The sequence below is a fragment of the Rousettus aegyptiacus genome, unplaced genomic scaffold (assembly GCF_014176215.1).
Source record: "Rousettus aegyptiacus isolate mRouAeg1 unplaced genomic scaffold, mRouAeg1.p scaffold_m13_p_8, whole genome shotgun sequence".
Taxonomy (NCBI): domain Eukaryota; kingdom Metazoa; phylum Chordata; class Mammalia; order Chiroptera; family Pteropodidae; genus Rousettus; species Rousettus aegyptiacus.
The window spans coordinates 5732267-5752492 of record NW_023416311.1 but is presented as its reverse complement, the minus strand read 5'-3'; the positions used below and the strand labels follow the sequence as shown (position 1 = coordinate 5752492).

The 20226-nt window shown below is 46.9% G+C and overlaps 1 protein-coding gene across 5 annotated transcripts in view; it reads right to left on the bottom strand.

Annotated features, from left to right (window-relative positions):
• The window catches only part of SNX29 (sorting nexin 29), a 441832-nt gene that overhangs the window by 420314 nt on the left and 1292 nt on the right, over window positions 1–20226 (bottom strand). For 3 of the 5 annotated variants that reach the window (XM_036226320.1, XM_036226321.1, XM_036226317.1), the window contains exons 1-2: window positions 18062–18141; window positions 1114–1178 (exon numbers count right to left, since the gene is read on the bottom strand). In XM_036226320.1, the coding sequence (XP_036082213.1) occupies window positions 1114–1178; window positions 18062–18068 (72 nt within the window). In that variant the 5' untranslated portion in view covers window positions 18069–18141. Of the gene's footprint in view, window positions 1–1113; window positions 1179–1742; window positions 3406–18061; window positions 18142–20226 lie in introns of those variants that run through there. The other 2 variants (XM_036226318.1, XM_036226319.1) reach the window with 2 other exon arrangements.

Below are 20226 nucleotides of genomic sequence, written 5' to 3'. Positions count from 1 at the left end.
TCCGCTAGCCTTATCCTCTTGTCATATTTTCTGTTTTCTGGGACAAAGAAAGAAGAAACGAATAAGGTGGGCTCAGGATTTACAGTGGACCAGGCACTGACCAGGCCTTTATCTACTTCAACAAACACAATTCCCTCAACAGCCCTGATCACAGAGCAGAGGGGTGCCCAGAGAGGCTGGGTGAGTTGTCCCAGCATACAAAGATACGAAGAGATGAAGCTGGCATTCAACCCCAGCTACTCCTGGGCCTGTGTCCTTTCCACCACACCGGGATGCCCCAAGGCTTAAGCAGATGCTGAATTCTGGGGCTCACATCAGCACAACACACATCTCCGTTAAAGTATTTATTTCCCTCTATTGTGATTACATGCATATAATTGTCGGTAGCCGCTTCCGCAATGTGAGCTACCTAGAATTCCCAGGGCGGGACCCGAGTTCTGCTACTTATTCACTGACACCTTTAGCAAGTTATTGGACCTTTCTGAGCTTCCGTTTCTTTAGTTTTAAAATGTAAATAATTATAAGAACTATTGCGCAGGGTTGTTAGAAAGATGAAATGTACAGCACTACGCAGAGAGTCCAGCACATGATGAACGTGCAATAAATGATGCACGTCTGGTCCAGGCAGGCAAGCAAACTGGTGCCAGCTCACGCCGAAGCTCACTTCCCGCCCAGCCAAAAGCCGAGAGTCAAAAACAGCATCAGTCAATCAGCAAAGAGCTCTGGAGAATCCATGCCACCCCGAGCACCTATCCTCCTTATCTCTGTTCACAGGATCCGAACTCTGACCACCACCTCAGCACCCGTACGACTTGCCCTAAAACACAGCTACTTGGAAAAGAGACCCTGAAACCCACATCAATGCCCTTCTCAAAGGGACATCACTGAGAGAGTCCCCCATAGGGCTTCAGAAAGTCACAAAGCAAGAGCACCTCTGTCCCCGCCTCTGATCACCTTCTTTGCTCTATCGTTTCCTGGAGAAAATTACTGCCCTCAGGGTTCCCAGATACAAAGTGTGAGTCACTCTGTCTATACAGGAGGGCAAATGACCTCCACATTCATTATCTGACACTATTACTTGGTCTCAAGGTCAAATGTGAGCCTTCTTCTTACCTGTTTCACTGCATCCAGCAGTCGCTCCAGCAGAAATTGTCTTTTCATGTCATTGTTCTGTGATCCTAAAATGCAATGAGGCTTAATTAGTTCTGTCTGACATGAGCCTTTTGTCAAGACTTTCTGACATATAATATATGGCATCAGCCTATACTGGCATCAGCCTTCTCTTTAACGACATCAGTAACAAAACCAGGTACCAATAACCTACATTATTACAATGAAGTTTTCCCATTTCCCTGTTACTACATCACAGGAAAGCAGCTAAACTACAGTCCCCAAATTTGAAGAACGTGTCCAGAGTAGTGTAACTCAGGTTTTCTCAACCTTGGCGCTATTGACGTTTGGTGCAGATAACTCTCCGTGATGGGGCTCCCCTACGAAGGCCAGCGTGTATAGCAGCATCTCTGGCCTCTATGCACTAGATACCGTTAGCACGCGCATGCACACGCACATGCATGCACACACGCGCGCATGCACACACACACATACATCCCAGCTGTGGCAACGAAGACATCTCCGGATACTGACAAATGTCCACTAGGGGATAACACTGCCCTCAACTGAGAACCAATAGTCTACTTAAAATATAGGTTTCCTAGCACAGCAGGCACAGCTCATTGGCTGACCTCACCATCGTCGCCATTGTCGTTTTCCCACGGTACCTTCCTCAATAGAAGCCAAAAAACTTAATTACACCTCTTCTAAGTCTCTCTTATACGGTGGACCTTAAGAGGTTCTAGCTGATGAGATGTAACCGGAAGTACACAGGGAGTGTTCTGGGAAAATTATGCCATCCTGGAAAAAAAACAGATATCAGTGGCTTCATTCCTTCTTGCATCCTTCCTGCCTTAATCGGAAATACACTGGGCGGAGCTAAGCAGCATCTTGCTACCATGAGGTGACAAGCCCGGAGGGCCAAAAGACGCACAAAGACACCAGCCTGGACGTCATTACGCCGCTGAACCAGCACTGGAAACCTCCTAACTCCAACACAGCAAGCAACCCCGTTTGTCCAAATCACTGTGCTCTGGGCTACTACTTGCAGCCAATGGCATTTCCAACCACCGCGCGTGGCACACGCCGAACTTCCACTTGAGAGGGTCTGGGGCGAGGACACTTCAAAGCACCAGGCAGACCACTGTCAGAGCTACACGTGATGCTCACGAGAGGCCCCCTGACTCCAAGCAGCAGAGACGTGGCTACGTGTTACGATGCACCAGACACACAACACAGTCATTTCAAAGGAGACTCAAGTCCTGAGCTACGAGAGCAGATGTCCCACGAAGCAGGCCCTGAAATGCCTCCAAGCTGTTTCTCTCTTGGGCAACTCGATATGGGCTTCGCCAGGGAGTGCCAGCGGGGCATCGCCACAGAGATGGTCAGCGATTCATCCAAGTCGTGCCAGGGCCTCCTGGGTGACGACAACTGAGACCTTGCATTGAACACTTCCTGGATGCTGGAGTACTCTGCATGAGTTATGTCCTATAATTCTCACAACCACCCTACAAGCCAGGTATTAGGATCCCCATACTGCAGGGGTGGGGGGGGGGAGGAGGGACTGAAGCTCAGAGAGGACAATTAACTGTGTGTATTGACTCACTTACTATTTATTTTAAATTCTACTACATCCAGGCAATGTCCTAAGAGCTGGGGACATAAGACTTAAGTGGTAAAAAGAAAAAAGAAAAAAAAAAAAGAGCCATCTTCTCACAGAGAGAAAATTCTATTAGGAAGAAACAAATAGTTAGCTAAGTAAACTAATAAATCAGATGATGTTAGAGAGACCTACTAGGAAGAGAAACTAAACAGGCTGATAGACAGGGAGGAAGCAAGAGGGCCGCATAAGCCAGGACAGTCATGGAAAGCCCCTCCACACAGGTGACACTGAGCTGAGCCCTTTACAAAAAAAGAGCAGCCATGGGAAGATATGATAGACCCGCGTTCCACGCAGAGCGCAGCCAGGGTGGAGCCCAGAAGGCAGGAACACGCTTGGCGTCTGATCTTCCCAGATCAGAAGGAAGTCTGCTGAGACTTCATCAAGAAGCAAAAAAAAGGGAAGTAAAGATCAGATAGGCAGGCAGGAGCCAGCTGCAAGAGCCTCGAGGACCATGGTAACGGGAGTCCAGGTTTTGTTCTAATGTTAATACCAGTTGACGGAACTCTGGCCCCGACTCAGAAGCCCAACTTAGGCCTGACTACCACGCAGGACCCTTGCCGCGCTCCGGGCCCGGAGATTGGACCAGTCAACACTCTGTGGAAACACAGCAATTCGACTGACTTCCCAAATGCTACCGTGGCTATTTTTTCTGGAAGAGATTTTGAGAAAGTATAGCCCACACCTAGTTCCCACCAGACAAGAGGCCATCTTGAAGTGTCACCCATGATGGAGACCCCACCCGCCCGAGGCCCTCAGACATCTACCTCTCTTGACACCTGGTCTAGCAGAACATTTAGTTTCTGTTCCCCTCTCACCAACCCCGGAACAGAGAAGTCGGGCTTTCTTTTCTCCTTTTTCCAAGTACTGTACCCACTGACTCTACTTGTCCTTGGGCAATGCCAACTGGAAACTCGACGAGGTTTTCGCCCATCACGTGCCTCTGCAGTTTGTCCTGATCATAAATGTAATTCATGTCACAGAATTACCATAATAACCTAACATGAAAAACCCTTCCACAGGCCACACTGTCATTCTGTTTTGGGGGTGGGGGAGAGGGGGTAGAGGAGGCTTACAAAAAAGCGGAAACTTGAGCTGTGCTTTAAAAACAGGGAAGGACCAGAATAGGTAAATCCATACAGACAGAACACACTGACCCCATTCCCCTTCTGGGTATATGCCCAAAAGAACTGAAGAAAGCAGGGCCTTGAAGAGATATTGGTACACCCCTGTTCATAGCAGCATTATTCACACGAGCAAAAATGTGGGAGCAACCGAGTGTCCAACGCCAAGTGAATGGATAAGCAAAACAATGGAATATTAGCCTCGAAAAGGAAAGAAACTCTGCAATATGCTATGACATGGATGAAACTTGAGGACATTATGCCAAGTGAAATCGGGCAGTCACAGAAAGATAGAGCAGTACTGTATGGTTCCACTTATATGAGGTACTTAGAGTAGTCAAATTCACAGAGACAGAAAAAGCACAATAGCAGTTACCAAGGGCGAGAAGGAGAAAGGAATGGGGAGTGATCGTTTCATATGTATAGAGTCTGTTTTCCAAGAGGAAAAGACGTATGGGAGGTTGATGGTGGTGACGGATGCACAGCCATGTTTATATATTTAATATCACTGAGCTGTATGTACACTTAAAAATGGTTAAGATGATAAATTTTATGTTACGTGTATTTTACCACAATAAAAAAAATTCATGTGAAAAAAATATAGTTAAAGAACAGGTAACATGTACAAAGCAAAAATAAAAATCTCTACGATCTCAGTACTGACCATTTTTAGGGCAGTAATTCTCAGGCTTTCGTGTACATAGAAATCCCCTGGGGCCTTGTTAAAAGGCAGGTTCTGATGCAGCAGGTCGGGGGCGGGACCTGGGATTCTGCATTTCTCACAAACTCCCAGGTGATGCTGATGCTGCTGCTTCCTGACCCACATCTGAACGGCACAGGTGTAGCACCTACCCTTAATGGCATGCACAATGACCCAAGGTCTCCTCTACAGCGTCTTGTCACCACTGCTTTTTCTAGATGAGACATCAGTGGCCTCCACTGCCTTGCCTTGCAATGTTTCTCTTCGCGGTGGGAAGAAAAAGCCTGTTCTCTGAAGAGAAACAACCTGAAATGTGCGGGGTCTCACCGACCACGCCCCCTCCTGGCTGGTGACAGACCTGACGTCAGGAGGGGTACCTGTGGCCATCCTAGTGCTGTTTGGGGATTAGGAGAAGAAGCCTCGTAGGGTGAAGGGGCACAGGCAGCCCTGGGAACACTCGGCGATTGCAGGAGGTGACCAGGGGACCCATGGCCAGGAGGAGCGGTGGCAGGAGCACCTGCGGGAAGTCACAAGGCATCGTGAGTCCTCGCCCCCGCCGGGCTGCTTGGTGGCCATGTGACGGGGGCAGTCAGTTCCCCTCCCTGGGCACCGGTGTCCACGTGCGCTCATGCCGTCCTAGCTCTGCAGTCGCCAACATGGGGCCTCGGTGGAGACAGGCAGGCGGGGCAATCGGTGCCACTGCTCTCTTTCTCCCCTTCTTGCAGTGACAAAGAGAACACAGAGCAAGGAGAATCCTCCAGTCTCAAACCTGTGCCCACCTGCTGAGCCTCAGCTGCGGGCTAAGCCACTGAGCGACGACAGTTCATCTGTGACAAAGAAGGAAACGTGGTTCCATTCACCAGAGCACTGAGACTCAGAGAGGAAAAGACCTTCACCCAAGGCCTGTCCCACAGAAAGTGCTGGAAGGAGAATTCAGTTTCAAACCCACTGGCTCCTGGCTGGGCCATCTCTAAATCTCACTCGCTCTCAACCCCTGAAACAAACCTGCAGTTACAGCCCCACTGCCATTTTGGGGACGATTCCTCCATGAAACCCCAGCCTTCCTGGGTCCTGCCTTCTCCAAGGCAGCCCTCAGGCGACGCTCCCAACCGGATGAGCCAGAACAAGCTTCTTTGCTATTTCTTATGAGAACACCATCAAAATGAAAATAGAATATATAAAGGCACCCCAAGAAATACCCCAAGGGGTCCAGAAACCTGTCAGGGAAAGGCAGTGATCCCCTAGGGCAGGGGTCCCCAACACCCGGGCCATAGGCCAGTAGCAGTCAATGCCCGCGAGGAACCCAGCTGCACAGCAGGAGGTGAGCGGTGGGCAAGCGAAGCTTCGTCTGTATTGGCAGCCGCTCCCCAGCGCCAGCATCACCGCCTCAGCTCCGCCTCAGATCATCAGGCATCAGATGCTCACAGGAGCACCGTCCCTGGTGCAAAGGCTGGGGACCACTGCTATAGGGCTCTAAAGCAGAAACCACATGTATGTGTGAAAGTCGCTCACCTGGTTCAGGTGCATCCCTGCCATCTTGAATGTTTAGAATCTTTAGGATCTTACAATGATTTTTCCGACAAACCTACAGCCTTCAACAACCTCCTGGGGCGACAGAGCAAAGGTTAAGAATGAGATAACCCAGGTCTGACACCTACATCACCAGCTATGTGACCATGGGCAAGTTACTTAACCTCTCTGCACCTCCCACGTCTATTAAATGAGTGAATATTTATCGTGCACCTACAACGGTGCCAAGTATGCACCAAGCACTTTATACACGTTAGCTATCATTATTGGTGGTGGTGGTGTAAGACCGCTGGCCCTAAGATTTACTTTCAACTGGCTACCATCTCTCCAAAGCGCAGGCAAAGCAATTCGATCCAAGCCTCGGCATTCGCTGGCCAGGGAGGGGAAAACAGTGCACCAGGCACTCTACGTATGGTCCTTCTCTAATCCTTGCAACCACCCTGGAGGTCGAGGCATAGGTGGTTCTCATCCACAGAGGACTTAGGTCACTTGATCAAGGCTACACACACACGCACACTTCGTGGGAGTTCTCTGCCCCTCCACACAGAGGCAGAGGTAAAATCACGCCAGGCACTTCTGTGGTCTGAGGCTAATCCTTGCAACGCACTAAGCAGGTATAAGGGAGAAAGGACAAAGAAGGCCCATCGCATGCCAGGAATTCCGCCCAAGGCCACACTGCAAAGCAAGTGCGACCTCAGAGGCTGAGCCCCTGGTCTACCTGACTCTTAGGCCAGTGCTCCTCCCGCAGGCCACACTGTCATTCTGTTGGCACCCAGGAGAGGCTTACTAAGAAAGCAGAAGCTTGAGCTGTGCTTTAAAAACTGGGAAGAATCGGAGCAGGTAAATCCACACAGACAGAACACAACTGCTTCGTGGGTGCGGGGTTTCATGACAATGTTTTGGAGCTGGGACCCAGAGGTGCTGGGTCATGACACTGTGAATGTACTAAATGCCACCGAATTATTCACTTTAATGTGGCTGATTATCTTTACGATTAATTGTTCATTTATAATTTAAAAATTATGAATTCTTTTAATCATATTAAAACTATAAATGGCTTTATGCTATGTGAATGTTACCTCAAAAAGAAAATAATTTTTATAGGAAGGGCTGCAACAGGTAGATATTGGCTAGAGCACAGCCCACACTTAGGGGAGCTACAAGAGGACTCCCCTAAGGCCGAGACGGGACAACTCCAGCTAGCACCCGGCCCCCGCGCTGCATCCTGCAGCAAGCAGCAAAGGCACCCCGTGCTCACTGCTCTTTCGTATTTCTGATTACGGCGAGGGGAGAGTCTGTCTGCTACGAGAAGGTCCTTACCAGGAAACAACGGGCACACGCAGATGCGAAGAGTTCAAGATTTACTTATAAGGGGCTCTGCGAAGAGTGGGTACTGACAAGCGATTCTCAGCTGGGTTGATTTCACCCCTGCAAGGGACATTCGGCAAGATCTGGAGACATTTCTGGCACGACCAAGAGGATGCTTCTGGCATCTAGTGGTGGAGACCAGGGATGCTGCTAAGCATCCTACGAAGCACAAAATGCCTCCCACAACAGAGACTTACCCAGCCAAAAATGTCAAGATGCCGCAGCTAGGAAATGCAGCCCTAAAGTAGGTGTGGTCATCCCACTTCGCAGATGATGAGACTGAGGCTCCGAGATGCTGTACTCTGAATCTAGTCTCTCACCTGCTCAAGGACATGCTCCGGCAACTGTCCCTCTGCCTCCTACCCTTGTCGACTTTTTTTTTTTTTTTGCTCACAACGCAATTCCTACAGCATACAAAGATGGCGTAACATCTGCCTCAAATTGTATGAAAACCACGCCTTGCTCCCACATGCCCTTCCAGCTGCAACCCCATTTCTCCGCTGCCCTGTCCAGCACAGCTCTTCCCCTTAGGGCCACCCCTGCCACCATTACTATTCCATGCCCTTGTGTTCCCAACTCCTTCACCTTGCACTGAATTATCTACACAGTGGCCAAAATATCCGGAAGCGACGACGAATACACAAGAGAGACTTACTGACATTAGAGAAGAAACACACAATACATTCAATGACATTATGTGATTCTTTCGACGCACCCTGCGAAACGAAAATTAATACAGCATTTCCGTCAAGCCTTGCACAAGCAATGTGATACGTTGTCTCAGATGATTTGTGTTTCTGGTTTTCACTGAATAAAACTGTACCTTTAATGTACTCTAGAACAATGGTCGGCAAACTTTTTCTGTAAAGAGCCGGAGAGTGCACATTTTAGGTTTTGCAGGTCTTATGGTTACCGTCATGTCACGACTACTCAACTCTGCTCTTGCATCTCAAAAGCAGCCATAGATAACACATTAATGAATGAGCATTGCTGTTTACAAAAACAGGCCTTGGGTTAGATCTACCCCACAGGCCAGTTTGCGGACCATTGCCCTAGCAGAATTAATCAGAGGGGGTGTTTAAACATTAAAAGAATAGTGTCTACCTTCCCAGACGTCAGAGCCACCCTGCAGGGACACAGTTACATATTAGGCACCCCCAGCAGGCTGTAGACAAGGCCACATCTTAATCACGTTCCCATTCTCCCTTGCCCTAGAACCAACACCTCACATCAGAGCCTTGCAGGGGGCAGGCGCATCATCACCTTTCACCATTGGTAGAATTTACACTCAAGTCACATTTGCAGGCGCCTGGGATGCTTGGCGCTTTCAACCCGATGGAGAGTTTAGAGCTGTTGTTTTGTTGTTTCATTTCCACCGTCCCAAAAATCCACCGTCGTTTCAAATAAAGAGGTGAAAAGAAAGCAGAAGTGAAGGGGGAGGGCAGGAAAGGCTGTTCAACACTGGCCCGAGGCACGTACGAGACCAAGGTCGGACCCCTCCGAGCCTACAACGCCAGGCGGAGAACGGAAATGCGTGCCGTGGCGGGGAAGGTAGGACGGAGGATGAGGTGGGGACTGCGGGGACCCCGGCAGATGCCCCTCTCGAGATGGCAGCTGCCACCAGCTCCAGCAGCGGGCAGCACCTCACAGCAGCGCCAGTCCAGCACCGTCCCGTCTCCTAGTTTTTTAAGAGAAGCTGGATTTTCAGATTTTCATGTCAATTAGTTGGCACCTAATCATACTCCCTTTAGAGAGCTTTTCAGCCAACTCTTCATTAACCAACACAATACACGTGGGGGCCAGATTTACTACCAATTTTCTGTTCTGAGATTTACATCCGCCTGTAAGGTGCGTGCTGGCAGGCCCATCGTGACAGATAAAGGAACCGCGCCTCGAAAACATTAATCACTTGCCCAAGGAACAGCTCAGAGGTGGCAGACCCAACATTTACCTTTCAAAATCCACAAGACCAAGTAGCCTGTTGGGCAGCTCAGCTTCAGACAGAAAAAGGGCTCCCTCTGCAAATGAGCCATCAAAGAAAAACCAACCTCTTGATGGCTGGCTCAAATGTCGCCTTCTCTGAGAAACCTTCCACTGAGAGTCCCTCACCTGTTCTCTGAGCTGTGCTTCTGCGGGCCTCTAGCCATGCCACACCCCTGGTCTAATCTCCAAAGCAGAAAGGGTTATGGGGAATAATAACCCTGTTCCTTATACCGACCCTGGCTGGTGAGCCTTCTTGGGGATGGAAACAGCCCTAACCACCCCCGCTCACAGGAAGAACTCAACGATTGTTGAATCAAGACTCCAGGGGAGTTCCACACTTCCCGAAGTGGAAGTGGCCGCTTTAAATGGAAAAGATCAGACAGGGCAGGCCGCAGCAGCCTCGTACATGTCATGCGCCAAGTGACGCAGCAGCTTCGTGTGCTCAAGCACTAGCACATGAACAGATAAAATGTACACTCGTTCATCCCCCAAGTCAGGGCGCTGGTTCCCACTATTGTGGGGTGAAGTGGCACAGCTGGGCCAAGACAAAAGGACAGACTGTCCGCCGCTGCACAATGGAAAGAGGCAGACTCTGCTCTGAGACAGATGGGCTCAGGCGATCCATGTGATGCCCAAGATCAGAATGAGTGAACGGCAGATTGATAAATGGCGAAGAATTTACTCTAGAGCAGGGCTCAACAAACGTGATCTGTAAAGAGCGAATGGTAAATATTCTAGGCTTCCCCAGCCATAAGGTCTCTGGCACAGCTATTCAATCCTGCCATCATAGTTCGGAAGAGGCCACAGACAACAGTCAAAGAATGAGTGTGGCTGTGCTCCAATAAAGCTTTATTTACAAAACAAGTGGCTGGCCCAGTTTGCCAGTCTCTATTTTAAAAATAAACAAACAAACAAACAAATGAAGGAAAGAACACCAAAATGTCAGCCTGCAAACACTTTAAAGAGAAACTGTATCTTCCTCCCATGGCTGGAGAAATGCAAAGTATATACTTACTAAACTAACTACCATGTGTTGCCATTACGCAGCTACTAGCTTCACCAAGAAACATTTAAAATGAAATTCGCAGGGCTGGCAAAGCTATGGGGAAACAGATGCACACCACCAGTAACAATGTATTGGTGCAGTAAGTTCTTCAAAAGCATTGTGGCAGGGTGTGCCGAAAGCTACGAAAGTATCAAAACACCTTCCTGTCGCCTTAAAAATTAAGCTAAGGAGGAGGACAGGACTGGGAGGAATGAGAAAAGAAACACGCGGGGATTGCAGCAGTCTCTTTATCTTCCAGGTACTACGGCACCGTACATTCATCACTCACTTTCATATTCATTTTCTGATGAGAGAAATAAGAATCAGAGAAGTTCTATAATGTGCTCGAGTTCTACCACAGGGAGTCAGACCTCGGGTTGCCTGAGTCCAGGTCCTTTTCCGCTATACCATGACAGCCTAAACATAGCATCACGGGCACAAGAATTTTTCCTGTAGTGTTCTGAACAGGGGTCTGCGAACTGTAACCCCAACCCTAATCCTGCTGTCCTTTGTTCTAAATAAAGTTTTATTGGAACACAGCCACGTCCTTTCATTTATTCAATGCCTGTGCTGCTTTTATCCCACAACAAAAGGAATGAGTAGTTGGGACAGAGACCAGATGGCCTGCAAAGCAGAAAATATTTACTATCTGGCCATTCGCAGAAAACGTTTGCCAATTCCATCCTAGAATATCATAAATGGAATTTGCTTACTTTTCCTACAATGGGAGAAAGGTTATTTAGTAACTGTGGTACCTTCAATGTCGCAGAATGTTATACAGCCTGTTCTAATAATTGTAAAGAGAAAGAACATGGATAAAGGCTATAATACAAATGGAAACTCGAATTCAAATGTAAAAACTCAATGCAATTATGTAAAATGCATATGCTTTGAACAAAGACAGAAGTGGAATACCTAAAATTCTAAATATTCAATGTGCAAGGGAGATATATTTATATGTATAGTCTATGTTTTCACAATAGTCTTTAACGTCACTTTGGGTTTTTGTTTTTGTTTTAAAGATGGGGAAGGAAAGAGCAGATTCCAAGACAGGCAGATGCAGGCCAGGAAAAATGAGATGGTTCAGTTCAGCAGCTGGAGCCAGGAGCACAGGCCCAGAAGGGTGCTATTGAGCGGATGAGCCAGTACTAAGCCAGGCCTCTGGGCAGCTCCCGGGAGCACTAGCAGAACTCGAGCCAGGGGAAGGATTCAGACTGCTCTACCCCACACCCAGACCTGCTCCTCCTGCATTCTTTCCTGCCTCAGTAAAAGGCAGCTCTTACCCCTTCGTTCAGGAACAAAACCCAGAAGTCACTCTTCCCTCCCTCGGGTCTCTGCTCAGACATCACCTTCCCTGTGAAGTCCTCCCTGATTACCCTATTCGAAATTACAACAGCCCTCCCTTTTTACTTCATCCTCTATCCAGACAAGTGGGCCAGATGCCACAGTTGGGCCCTGGACTGGGCATAAGATCTAGACCTAGCCGAGCAGAGCCACAGTCGTGGGTTCCAGGAAGACCACATGGCAACCAGGTTGCTGTGGGTCAGCCCCGGGACTTTTATCAGAGCAACTGAAAAAGAGGCCTGTTCTTCACCCAGGTGTTGCTACATTGTAGGATGTCACCTAAGAGCTGCTGGTGTTAGCCATCTTGCCTCCATGGAGGAGAGGGTGCCTGAAGACGAAGCCAACAGAGAGGAAAGTAGAGTTGCAAGATGGACAGAGAGGTAGTCCTGGTGGCTCTCTAAGCACCTGAATCCAGACAAGCCTGAAGCCAGCCCTATCCCTAGATCTTGCCATTACAAGGCACTTTGCATTCCAATCTGCTTCTGCCACATGCCACCTGGCTAACAGACCCATCACTCCAACAAAACTTTTCTTAGAAGGTTTGTTCAATTGCCTTCAACAGCATAGCCCTGTACCAAAAGTACAGCCCTTCGCTAAGTGGTAGAAAATGCACCAAAGTGTCATCCAATAAATGTCTGCTGAATGTCGACCCCTGAATCTCTGGCCAGAGCCCTCGCTCTTCCTGGCAGCACTACTACAGCCACTAAGAAAGAAAGAGTGATCAGGAACGATCACCACTTTCTTGTTAATGACGAAATCTGAAGAAACGAAATCCATCTTGAACAAAAATGTTCGCCACAGCGTTACTTATCATAGGAACCCAAAAAGGGAGAGGGCAGAGGTTCACACGAGTAGAGGCAAAAGTTTAAAAATTACACTATATGCAAGATGATGGGTTAAAGATAAATTACAAAGTCCATAGACATGATCAAATATGAAGACCATATGGCAAGGGGTTGAAATTTTATCCAAAAATGTTAAGGGTAAGAGCAAGATACAAATTCATATGATAATGGCAAAATTACTTCAGCCTATATCAGTGTTTCACAACCTTTTTATTTTTATTATTACTTTCTCCCTTAGGATTCTTTTTTGACTTTTTTCCTTAATCGTCCCTCCATGAATTTTTTATGCCACAGGTATATTGTACATCTGTTTGCGTCTGCCGGCATATCTGTGACTTACTTACACAGTAAAACTGTCACCCCCATGGGAGTGAAGAACGCATGGCTTATGTACAGACAAGACAGTGGCAAGATTGAAGATACTTTATCTGGAATTATGTTTGCATCGCCAGAATTTAGCGAAGCCCATATAATCTTAGATTTTAGTTCCATACTTGAAGAGCTGTAAGAACTTGACTTCTTATCGGTTACCCTGGCAGAGCCAGCAGGAGAGTCAATGTCAATGTGATTTAGTCCATTACTACTTGCTCGCACAGACGATGGTCAAATATTTGCTGATGGTGGAACACTTACTTCTTACAATCTGCCGTAATAGATCAACCCAGTGCCTTCATTAGGGGGTAAAAAAAGTTGGTATCATCACTTTTTCTGCTTTGAATGAAAACCACAAATATTCCTTTTACCATTCACTCATTTCAGCTGCTTCTTCATTCCAAACACAAGCCTCTGCTGGAAATGACCCAGTCAACGCCAAAGCGAAAACCGTGACCTTCAACATCCCAGAAAATAAGAAAGAGCTGCCAAAATGAACACAAACACCGGGCAGGAAGAGCAGTAAATTACCCACTAAGCCCCAAACTCTGGTGTAGTGGACCCCAGAGCTTACCTGTTCCACAAACTATGACTTCTCTGGCTTTCTAGCTTTCTCCACCATTGAAATGGGGATTTCAGTCTTTCTAACTTAAGGAGAATTCTTTAGAGAATAATCACCGATGGAAATGAGCATCAAGGACTTCAGAGATGCTTGAGAATCATAATGACTTTCAAGTCCTACAAGTTTACTTTCTCAGCAACAACAAAAGCATTATCTGAAAATCAGAATTTCTTAGCTAGGAGAAGCTGGTAATCAAGTATTCCTAGTACTGGATTCTTTACGGAAAAATAAATAAACCGTGACAATTATCACTCTGAGACAACCACCCACATGTGCTATGTGGAGACTTCCTTCCTCCTGACAATTTGCTTACTTCTACAGACACATATGAATCCAAAAACACTGTTTTATGTGCATGCTTTAATGTGCATCAATCACATTTTAGGTATAATTCTGTGCCCTGCTTTTTTTTTTTAGATAATGTTAATGTTAAGATATAGCCACAGTGATGTGTATAAATCCATTTTATTCCTTTTAACGTCTTTGAGGTTTTCCATCATGTGATCACACCACATATATTTATTCACTCCCTATTAATGGTCATCTTATTTGTTTCTGGCCTCATGATGCCCATTTATCTCGTGTATGCATTACCTAGAGCCATTCCACTTCCTGGTTCTTTGCACTTAATGTGTTTGGCCTTCAACCCACCTGACCTCCAACTCCACTCAAACATTATCAACTCAAAATATAGTGGATTCTAACGGCCAATTTGTAGGATATACAAGAGACTGAGGAACACATCAAGCCACACCAAAAGGTTGCAATCAGCAAAATTTTGCAAAGAAACTTTACAGGATAAACTGATTCTTCCAACAAAAATTGCAAGGGGTGCAGCAGGGGGTGGGGGGGGGAGGCACAGAGAAGAAAGGGAAACCTACAGTTAAAAAAAAAAGACTTTGTGCTTCAAAAGATACCATCATTTCAGGAAAAATCAACCCACAGAATGAAAGAACATGTTTATAAATAACATATCTGATAAGGGACTTGTATCCTGAAATTATACAGATTCCTTATAGCTCAACAATAAAAACAACTTATTTTAAAAAAAAATAAGACAAAGAATCTGAACAGACCTTTCTCCATAGAAGACACACAAATGGCCAATAAGCACATGAAAAAGATGTTCATCGTCATTAGTCATTAGGGAAATGCAAATCAAACCACAGAGACACCACTTCACAGTCACTAGAATGGCTCTTGTCAAAAAGACTGTAGGCAAGGATGTGGAGGAACCAGAACTTTCACACAGTGCTAGTGGGAAAGGAAAATGGTGTCCTCAAATGGATCCAGCAATTCTCCTCTTAGAGGTACCCTACAACCCGGCAATTCCATTCTTACATACCATAGAGAAACGAAAACGTGTATTCACAAAAACTTGCATGTGAATGTTCACTGCAACAGTATTCACAATAACTAAAAAGTGGAACCAAGTCAAATGTCCATTGACTGACGAATAAGTCAACGAAATGTGAATATCCATATAAATGAATGTGATTCAGCCACAAAAAGGAATGAAGTACAGACACATTCTACAACATGAAAGCACACTTAGCGAAAAGAGCCAGACACAAAACTCCACATACTGTAGGACTAATTTATATGAAATGTCCAGAATAGGCAAATCCACAGAGAAAGTAGATTAGCGGTTGCCAAGGGCGGAAGGGAGGGAGAATGAGGAATGACTGCTAACAGGTACAGGGTTTCTTCTGGAATAGTGAAAATGTTCTAAAAGTGATAACGGTGCTATTTGCACAACTCAGTGAATATACTGAACACTAAAAAAAGATTTAAACTAAAAAAAGAAAAGCCTAAAAGACTTAAAGGACAAGCATGTTTGCATTGTTTAAAACTTTTTCTGTTCTGAGTTTTAAAAATGCACTATAAAATAAAATTATAATGCAATCATAGAAATCTGAACATTGGAAATCTGATGATGTCAATGAATTATTGCTAAGTCCTTATAGGTATGAAAATGGAATTCTGTTTTTAAAAAAGAGACCCTGTATTTTAGAGATATATATTGAAATATTTACTATTGAAATGATATAGTGCCTGGGATTAGTTTCGAAACAAACTGGGGAAGTGGGAAGTAAATAGGTATATAGGTGAAGTGGTCATGAGTTAGTAATTGTTCATTAGACTATTCTCTTCATTTTCGTGATGTTTAAATTTTTCTATTAATAAAAAGGTCAAACAAAAGAGAGGAAATACTTCCATGCCACATTATTTTATTACGTGCCAATTATCAATCCCACAAGTGGGAAAACCCGATTTCAACTGTACACACAAAAACGACTGAAAATCCCTTGGACTTCCCCTTCCAGTCTCAGCAACCACTTTTTCTCCATTACAATCCTTCCAGAAGAAGGCTTTCGTTCTTAATGCGTTTTCCTTTTAAAAAGTCATTTGTTGGTTTCCCTTTGTCATTTTTTGGCCTGAGACCTAATAATTTTTTAAATTAAATTTTAAAACTGATCTTTAATATTTAATCACTCCTTGATCATTGATCAATCCCACCTATTCTTGTAATGAGGGCAAAGGAGAAAATGGTCCAGAACTGTGAGCCCGAGGCAGAGACTCCTTCATCACATAAAAAGGAAGAGATTTTGAGGGAGTACTTAGTCCTAGCCTTTGTCCCAGATCTGGGCCACAAAACCACCCCACCTGAGCCCCACATGGGTCCTTAAGGAAACAACAACAGCTCTAAGTTCCTGACATCTCCTTCGAGAGACACTTTACCTGAGTAATGTTATTTGGTCATCGCAGTAATGCCTAGGAGAGGGCTACTGTTTGTCCCCATTTTCTGGGACTTCCAGAATGGTCAAGTAACTCCCTCTGAATCACACAGCTTTATGTGGCAGAGCCAGGATTTGAACCCAGGCCGACTGGCTCCAGGGCCTGTACTTACACCAGGCTGTATTACCTCCTGGGTGGAAATCGGCTCATCACGTCTTTGTTGTTCCAAGAACCAGAAACTTTAATTAGGCAAAAATTATTTGCTCTGGGCAGGGAAGTTGGACTATCTCCCAAGAAATCCTCTACCATGCCCCCCACCCCCACCAGCTCCCTCATTAGGACCATCAATTTCACAAATCTTGCTCTTAAGTAACAAAAACAAAAGGCACATAACTTGGAAAAAATGATCCACAGAGATAACTTAAAAGTTAAAAATTAAGAGAGGTGTTATCCCCTTTGCCTTGCAGCTGCCACACACATGGCTTCCAGAAATGCCGGTTGAAAGGCTAGGGCCAAGGAGGCTGGACTCTTCAGAAAGAGGAAAACAGGCTGTGTGAGGGTAGGCGGGTCCTCCTAAGTGAATCCAGAGCCCGGTCTGGGCGGGCTGAGAGGCATCCCTGAGTCACCCCGTCTCCACATACAGCACCAAGGAATGACTTAGCACCAAAACACCAACAGATCTCATCAGAGAAACGGACTGAGAATCCGAATCCAGCTCTAGGGACCAAACTTCGGAAACGCCGAGGACAACTGTCCACACCCACCTCCCTTTACCCACGCCCCAGCTTCGCCGCCAAAACCAGCCCCCTCCCTTGTGGGAGGGCGATCGGTGGACCAGGCGAGACAAGCGATGGTCCCCAGGTGGGCTCAGCACTGGACAAGAGAAGGCTTGCAGGACAGGACAAGGGGGATCTCAAAGGAGCTAAGAAAAGAAAACGAAGGGGCTGGAGTCTGGAAAAAAAAAAAAAAAAGTCGCCAAGATGTAAGAACCAAGGACCAGAGCGGGAAACAAAGTAACTGGGAACAACTGGTCAAACAGCAAAGCACTGGGGGCCAGAGAAGAGGGAATGAGAGGGGCAGGGAAAACAAAGAGGCTGGAGAACCGAGTCCTCTGGGGACGGGGAGCTACGGGGACACGGATTTCAGGGGTCAGCAAACTAAGAGTGTCCAGAGAGGACACTGTGTGGAGACTGGCGTGACCGAGACAAGGGGCCTGGGTGGCGGCAAGGACTGGGAAGCAGGGGGACCCGGAACTGAAACTGGGACTCAGGGGGTCTAAGAGTTAGCTGGGACTAAGACATGGGAGAGCTGAGAACCGGGAGTCTGGTAAATGACTGGTCAAGGGAGTCAGAGGACTGGAGGGACTGAGGGACAAGTGCCGAAGAGCTGGCGTTAAGTGATGGGCAGGAGTCAGGGGACTAGGAGTGCCTAGACTCGGGACGCCAGACAACTGCAGGTGATCAGGGGCCAAGAACTGAGGTGCACGGGGTCAGGAAGCTGGGAGTGATGGGACGGGGGTCCGCGAGCGGGGCTCGGGGATCTCAGGGCCGAAGCGCGCAGCTGGAGCGGCGGGTGCCGGGGCGGCCGCGGCAGATGACAGCGGCGAGGCCCGCACTCACCGCTCATGGTGCCGCTGCCCGGTCCGGTGCCCGCGCCGTGCCGCCGCCACTGCCGCCACTGCCGCCGCGGAGCTCCAGACAGGCCGGGCGACAGCGCGCCCCGCCCCGCGCGTCCGCCCCGCCCCGGAAGTGGAGCGCCGCCGCCGAGGCCCCGCCCCCCGACCCGGAACGTAAACCCGGGCGATGGGCGCCGGGCGCGGGAGCTGGGAGCCGCACGGCGTGGAGGTGCCCGGGCGTTCCGGGCAGGTGGGAACCGTCACGCGAACGCGCTGCGGTCCCCGAGTCCCCGGTTGCGGCGACGGCGGCCACCGAGCAGGACGCCTCCCACCCTCCTGGGCTCACGCGGCTGCCGAGCGCCAGGCAGTGAACGAGGCTCCGAGAAACGAGACATCGTTCCAGGCAGCGCTGGGAGCTGAGAACAGAAGGTCGAAGAGACGGATGGATTCCCCTTCCTGTGTTGAGCATGAATTGCAGTGGGGCCGGGGGAGAAGGGGCAGCTGGTTAGGGGCCCTTTGCAATTATCCAGCAAAAGATGACAGTGCCTGAGGCTACGGTGGTGGCACTTGAGATGAAGGTGGGTGGATCGTGGATCGTGTGGGAATACGTGTTCCCAACAGTCTTATGAATGCAGTTTATTGCCCCCTTTTACATAAAGGAGTAAAGGGACCCAGAAAAATTAAAGGAGCTTTTTCTCAACTTGTTTGTCTGCAACCCAGAGTTTAAAAAAAGAAAAAATGAATTTTACATCACAACCCAGTACACAGAAAGGTAGGTACATTTAAGTACGTACATGTACAATTCTGTAGGTAATGTATTCTCTTCTACTTTCTTTTTCTTTAATACTGAGACGATTGATTCACAAATAAGGCTTGATACGCAATAGAAAACACTTAGTTGAGGACCAAGCCCCACTGGGGAAAGGAGCCAGAATTCCAGCCCGATCCTGTGTGACCTGGGCCTTCCTACCACAGTGCTTCAATACGGAATCTCTGGGAATTTATCTTTTGGACCCAGCAGAGTTCAAGAGCTCTTTGGGGAATGATGCTCTGCAGCCTTATTTATAAAAATGCAAAAGTGGGCCACTCCAAAGCCCAACTACAGTAGACTAGCTGAGCAAATCATGGTCTGCCTCACAAGGAATCCCTGCAGTAGTTAAAAATGCTAATTATAAAGATTATGGGAAAATGGGGAAGGGCCACTAATAATACTTTTTTTAAAAAAAAGCCCCATGCAAAATGGTCTGTACACCATGATTACAACTATGTCAAAATCCAGCCACGTGTAGGGAGAACATAAAAATGAAAATACTTGTCAGGTGGGTACTAGGCTTATCAGGATGTCACTTTGTAAATTATATATCTAATCGCTATGTTGTACACTTGAAATTAATGTATATCAACTGTAATTGGAAAAAAATTTAATCTTTTAAAATGAAAATGCGTGTTTGGTGGTTTTTTTCCATTTTCAAAATTATATCTCACAGTTGTTATTTGCTATTCTAATTACTAATTAAGAGTCTGTGTGCCTGAATCCCCTCCTCCCCACCCCAGAAAGTCTAGTTTAGGTCTGCTTGCCTCTGTAACCTTTGGTAAAGCATCACACACCTGCCTCGTGGAGTCATCATGAGGATGATGTGTTTATACCTTCTCATAGCACTCTGTACTTTTTCTTCATGGCACTTGACGCAGGATAAATTTGTGAGGGTGTACTTTGTGCTTTAAGTTTTCTACCACCATCCGCCCCCTTTAAGTATTGCAATTCCTTCTTCCTGAGATTTTAACCAGCTCCTGGAGGACAAAGAATCAAAAGCCTAATGCCAATAGCTCTTCTGGGCTTTTTGAAAAATCTAAACTTGTTGAGAAGATTGTACTAGGGGGTGACGGGAAAAGGAAGAGGGCATGTGAGAAGCTAGGAGCAGTATTCCCAGCCCATATAACAGGAGAGGAGAGTGTGCCTGCCCTTAGACTAGACCTCAAAGGGGCTGATAAAAATCATTTTAACAACACAAAATACTTTTTATGAACCAGTTACTTCTCTGGAAAAATAAATATGTGTGAGAGAGACTGAGGCATAGAGTGGTTAAGTAACTTTCTCAAAGTCACCCAAGGTCTATAAAATGGAGATGATATGTTAATGATCCACCCACCTTGTAGTTTGTGGTAACA